This window comes from Tupaia chinensis, unplaced genomic scaffold (genome assembly GCF_000334495.1).
Source record: "Tupaia chinensis unplaced genomic scaffold, TupChi_1.0 Scaffold000001_1, whole genome shotgun sequence".
Classification (NCBI taxonomy): Eukaryota; Metazoa; Chordata; class Mammalia; order Scandentia; family Tupaiidae; genus Tupaia; species Tupaia belangeri.
In genome coordinates, this window is record NW_006159427.1 from 4,261,070 (window position 1) to 4,267,094 (window position 6,025).

A 6,025-nucleotide genomic window follows, 5' to 3' on the forward strand; every position below is an offset into this window, starting at 1 on the left:
CACTTTCTGTCTCTCTGTCTCTCTCTCTCTCTCTCTTTCTGGCGAGCACACACTCCCTATAGCAAAAACCTCTCCCAAAAAAAAGAAAAAAAAAAGAGAGAGAGAGGCAAAATAACCTCAAATACCTTAATACCTTTAAGTCGTAGTACATTAAAAAATATTCATGATAATAACCCTGAGTCATCAAAGAAATATTAAACGTATTCATTTTTTTCTGTTTGAAAAGGCAGGGCTGTGTAATCTGTTTAAGAAGATTATCATCCAAAATGGTTAAAATTAAAATGTCCTATTTCTTAAGTAAAATAAGAAAAAAAAATCTTAGATTTTTCAGGTATCTGAAAAAAAATCTCTTTTAATGTGGAACACCACATTCCTTATGATAGAAGATACTCATTATGTATAATATATATTTTTAAAAGAACTGTTTAATTTTATTCATCATTATTTTTAAAGAATTATTTTGTTTAATTGTATTCATTATCTTTATTATTATTTTAATTTGACCAGAGAGACACAGAGGCAAAGAGGGGGATAGTGAGAAAATAATAAAAACAATAATAATAAAAATAATAATAATAAACTAATAATAATTGAACCACAGTCAGCTATGTGGCTGTCCCATGCTCCGAACAACTGTGCCACCTGCTGGCCCCATTATTTTTTTAATTTGACCAGAGAGAAACAGAGAGAGAGGGAAAGCGAGAAAGCAAACCACCAGGTCTGGGACTTGAACTGTGGTCAGCCATAAGGAAGTCCAGTGCCTTAACACCATTCTACCTCTTTTTATTTTTTCTTAATTGCCAGAAGGCACTTATATTTGCAAAGAGAGAGAGAAAACATCTTCTCTCTACAAACCTCCACTTCTTGCTCGTGTCAGGATTTTGAGAATGCCCTGCTGGTGGGCAGGGACTCAACTCTCTGTTGGCCATGTGGGATCTGGTTCCCAATGCACAGTGCTTAACCCCTGCACGAAGGGCCAACCCCATATTGAGCTTCTTATGTAATCAATAACACAGTTCCTCAAGTATTATAGAAAGGAAAGTCAAAACGCTAAAGTTTTAGGCTCCTAGCTTGACATCTAAATGTTTCACGAACCTGTTGGGTCAATCTCAGACAGTTCCCTGTCTCTATAATAGCGACTATCAGGATGTTGTCCCCAGCCCAGGGCCATCATCATCACCTGGGTATGTGAATTTCTAGTTCCAGACTTACCAAGTCGGAAACTCTAGGGGTAGATCTGGAAGCCTGTGTTTTAACAGATCTTCACTGATTTACCAAGGTTTGAAAACTACTGCTCTCAATAATGGCAGAATGGTAAATATTTATGATCTTGAGTTTTGTTTTACCATTTATAATTATGTCCAAATCTGCATATATTAGCTTACATATGATTTCTGTCTCACTGTACATTGTTCTTATGTCCAAATCTGCATATATTAGCTTACATACGATTTCTGTCTCACTGTGATGCTAAAAAGATCATTTTGACAATATTTGCAAGGCTCTCCTACATGTTAAAATTGTAATTCAATTTTGTTCACAGACAAATTTGAAGGTAATCTCAAATCACAGTACTTCTGGAGACCCAAAAGAGTGGAACTTAGTTTTGGAATTCACCATTTTGCAGGAAAGGTAAGAACTCAAGAATTATGACTCCGTTTCTTTTCAGCCTCTATTGAATAAAAGAGAGAGACATGAAAGTTGTGGCCTTAAATACTCGTGGGTGGTTCTCACGAGGTAGCCGTCTGCTTCCGCTCCCGTCTGGCCCTAATTCTGCCCTCCAACGTCCTCCAGTCCATTTCCACTGATGTGGAGGCCACTCCCTGGCCAGGTCATGCACTTCTAGAATCTAGCGTAAAAAAGTAAAGACAAAAAAAGCAAAAAATTATTTTCTTCATTCAACAAACATGAAGTTATAGTCTTACTAGAGGAAGTTTTTAAGAAACGAAGGAAAATCAGTAAAGAAAAGAAACAAGACTTAAAGAGTTCATGTTTCTGATCAGAATATCTGACTTTGGATTAGATTAACTGGCAGTAATTAACTTTTTTCCTTCATCTCACCATAGCTAAGAAACTTTTACATAAACTACCTTTTTCAGTCTTCAGATGCTTTTCTTTCTACTGAAGCCTTTGTTCCTCCTTCCTCCCAGCAAGAGAAAGTGTCAGGCTGGAAGTTCGGTCAGAACGGAGCTAACCCAGAGAGACGGAACTGGCCAGTAGACTTTTACTCAGTTGCAGAAAGTAATCTTTATGCATTGAAGAGACATTATTTCCATGCCAGATATGTCCAATACCTAGAGAGTGCTTTCCTTCTCTCCTTCTGTGGAGAATAATGGGCCATGTCTCACAAATATGTTATAAATATTGAGGTAATAAGATACTCAAATTTTATGCATGAAAAGAGAAATACATTAAAAAGTAAAATAACACAGAACTCTAGCATTCTAATCCACTTTGCAGCATCCATATGCCAGTAAACATTCCACATACGTTTTTTAGAATTATTTGATTCAACTTTATTATTACTTTTTTCAAGAATTATTTATTTTGGGACCAGAGTTAGCATAATGGCTATATCGCTGGACTCCCACGTAGTCGATCACGGTTCGAGTCCCGGACCCGGTGGCTTAAACTCACACCGGACACGTGTGTGTGCATGCCCAAGATCCCGAGAGGAGAATGGAGGAGAAGGGATTGTGGCGTGGCCATCCACCCTGGGGGGTGACTTCTCACTTTCTATCTCTTTGTCTCTCTCTGTCTGGCAAACGCACATGCCCTATAGCAAAAATCTCTCCAAAAAAAAAAGAATTATTTATTTTAAATTTTATTTATTCATTCTTTTTATTTTTAATTTTGACCAGAAAGAGACACAGAGAGAGAGAGAGAGAGACAGAGAAAGTGAGAAAGCAAGGCACCAGGTCCGGGACTCAAACCATGGTTGGCCATGTGGGAGTGTCCATCACCTTAACTACCACACCACCTGCTGGTCCCATCATTATTATTATTTTTAATATTTCCAGAGAGAGACACAGTGAGAGAGAGAGAGAGAAGGTAGAGAAAGTGAGAAAGCAAGCCTCAAGGTCCAGAACTCAAACCACGGTCAGCCATGTGAGGGTCCAGCGCCCCTAATCACCACACCTCCTGCCAGCCCCTAATTTTTTATTTTTAGATTTTATATAACTTTATTTATTATTATTATTAATGTTTTCAGAGAGAGACACAGTGCGAGAGGAAAGAGAGGGAAAGCATTCCACATACTTTTGTCATTAAAAAGTATACCTATGGGGCCAGCAGGTGGCATGGTGGTTAAGGTGATGGACTCTCTGTTAGCTGACCACGGTTTAAGTCCCAGACATGGCAGCTTGCAAATCACTCCGGATGCGTGTACATGTATGCCAAAAATCCTTAGAGGAGAATGGAGGAGAAAAGATCACGGCATGGCCATTCTCCCTGGGGCAGTGCTTCCTCACTCTCCCTCTCACTGTCTCTCTCTGGTAAGCGCACACATCCTATGGTGAAAACCTAAAAAAGAATTATAAAAAGTATACCTTAAATCATTACAGTTATAACCTCTATCATGACATTAAGCATATGATTTTTCAAATAAGCCTCTTTGAACCATCCATTAAGAATTTCCTATAATGGGAGTTAGCAGGCAGTGAAGTAATTAAGGCACTAGACTCCCACATGGCTGACTGCAGTTAGAGTCCCAGATCCCACGACTTGAAAGTTACAATGGGTGCATGGGCTTGCATGCCCAAAATCCCAAGAGGAGAATGGAGGAGAAGGGATTGTGGTGTGGCCATCCTCTCGGGGGTAATTTCTCACTTTCCCTCTTTGTCTCTCCAGTGAGTGCACATACCCTGTTAGCAAAAATCTCTCCAAAAAAAAAATAATAATAATAATTTCCTATGATCATTTTATGTAGTTGTTTTTTAACAACTCATCTGCTCAGGTTGCTGTAACAAAAATGCCATAGGCTGGATCTCTTAAACAATAGCAACTTATTTTCTTACAATTCTGGAGACTGAAGTCCAAGGTCAAGCTGTCCCTGGCAGGACTGGTATCGGCTGAAGGCTCTGTTCCCGACTTGCAGACAGCCGCCTTCTCACTGTGCCCTTACATGGCCTTTCCTCTGTGTGCACATGGAGAGAGCGAGCTATCTGTGAAGTCTTTTCCTGCTCTTATAAGGGCATATGCCCTATTGGATTAGGGCCCCACCCTTATGACCTGTTTTAACGTTAATTACATCCTTAAAGACCCTATTTCTAAATACAGTTACAGTGGCAACTAGACCTTCAACCTATGAAATTTGGAGGAATACAAGTCAATCTGTAACAACCACCTTATTGGATCATCCTACAAAAATCTCTGTATTATATTCAACTTTTAAAAGCCTTAAAAATTATTTAGAAGTATCAGGAACTCAAGTACCCACAGTGTATTTAAAACACACTACTACTAAGATAAAAATTTGTCATGGCCAACCCAATGCAGGGGTGTCAGTTGTCACAGTGATGGGAATGCTTTGGTGGCCCCAGTGAGCTTCCTTCATGCTCTTGCCTCATCCCTCCAAATAGAGAAAATAAATATACCGCATTCTCTATAATTTAAGAGGGCTAGCAAGTGGCATGATGATTAAGGCATTGGACTCCCATATGCCTAACTGCAGTTAGAGTTCCTGACCTGGCAGCTTACTTTCTCACTCTCTACCTCTCTGCCTTTCTCTCGCTCTCTCGCTCTCTCGTAAGCACTTGTACCCTGTAGTCAATTTTTAATAATAATGATAGGTAAAATTAAGTAAATAACAAAAGAAAGGGGTTACCTGATAAGTCTTCCCTCTGTGGCTCAGCACAGTCAACTCTGAATAAGTATCATTCAGTGAAGAAGAAGATGATGATGACGGCAGTGAAACTGTGATCGTTATGATAGCATGCTTTATTCTCAGGTCCTCTACAGTGCAAATGGGTTCTTGGCTAAAAACAGAGACACTCTTCCAACTGATATCGTGCTCCTTTTGAGATCATCAGAAAACAGTATAATTCGGCAGCTGGTCAACCACCCTCTGACAAAAACAGGTAAGGCAGTTTCCTTTAACTGATTAGCTTCCTCAGGTCCAATCGAGTAGTTTCTGTCTCTGATTTTTCATTAATATAATTCTTGATTTTTTTTCATGTCAGCTTATTTTCAACTTACTGTTTATTTGTTAATAACCCTCTACCCCAAATAATTTGATTAAAATATAAAAAACTAGTTTTTCATTAAAGAAAAGCATTTGAAGATCTCACTAGAAACTATGAGGGTGTGCTAGCTACTCACTCCTGATGGCTTGAAAAACACAATGGGAGCCTGTATGTGCATACCCAAAATGCAGAGAGGAAATCAAGGAGAAGGGATTGTGGTATGGCCATCCCCTCTGAGGGTGATTTCTCACTTTCCCTCTGTCTCTCTCCAGTGATTGCCCGTGCCCCATAACAAAAGTCTAAAAAAAAGAAATCCCATATCATGATACTAACCCTCTAACAGAATGGTTAAGGGATCAGGATCAATCCCATATGACTGACTGCCATTTAAATCTTAGCCCCAGTGTCTTGCTGGGTGCATGTGTGTGCATGCCCCAAATCCAACAGGATGGAGAAATGGAATACAAAGCATTCCAATATGACTATGCCCCAGTGGGGGATGCTTTCTCCCTTCTCTCTCTCTCTCTGTCTTTTTCTCTTTCTTCCTCTCTCTCTGGTAAGTGCATGTACCCTCTGACAATAACATAGTGTAATGTACAATTTAAAGAAGATGGATATGTGTATATCTTGATTTGATTATTATACACTGTACACATGCCTTTAAAAATCATATTTCAACCCACCAAGATATATATTGATTATATATAAACTCGATCAGGGGCCAGCCCTTGGCACTGATGGTTAAGATAGCTAAATCCCACATGGCCAACTGTGCAATTCAAGTCCCAGACCCACGAGCTTGAAATACACACTAGGCGTGAATGCTTGCTTGTCCAAGAGGG

At 39.4% G+C, this 6,025-nt stretch overlaps 1 protein-coding gene across 1 annotated transcript in view; it reads left to right on the forward strand.

The window, feature by feature from the left end:
* MYO3A (myosin IIIA) overlaps nucleotides 1-6,025 on the forward strand; it is a 286,656-nt gene that overhangs the window by 208,278 nt on the left and 72,353 nt on the right. Inside the window, exons 20-21 of the mRNA XM_006139727.2 lie at nucleotides 1,544-1,632; nucleotides 4,949-5,078. Coding sequence (XP_006139789.1) covers nucleotides 1,544-1,632; nucleotides 4,949-5,078 — 219 coding nt within the window. The remainder of the gene's footprint in view (nucleotides 1-1,543; nucleotides 1,633-4,948; nucleotides 5,079-6,025) is intronic.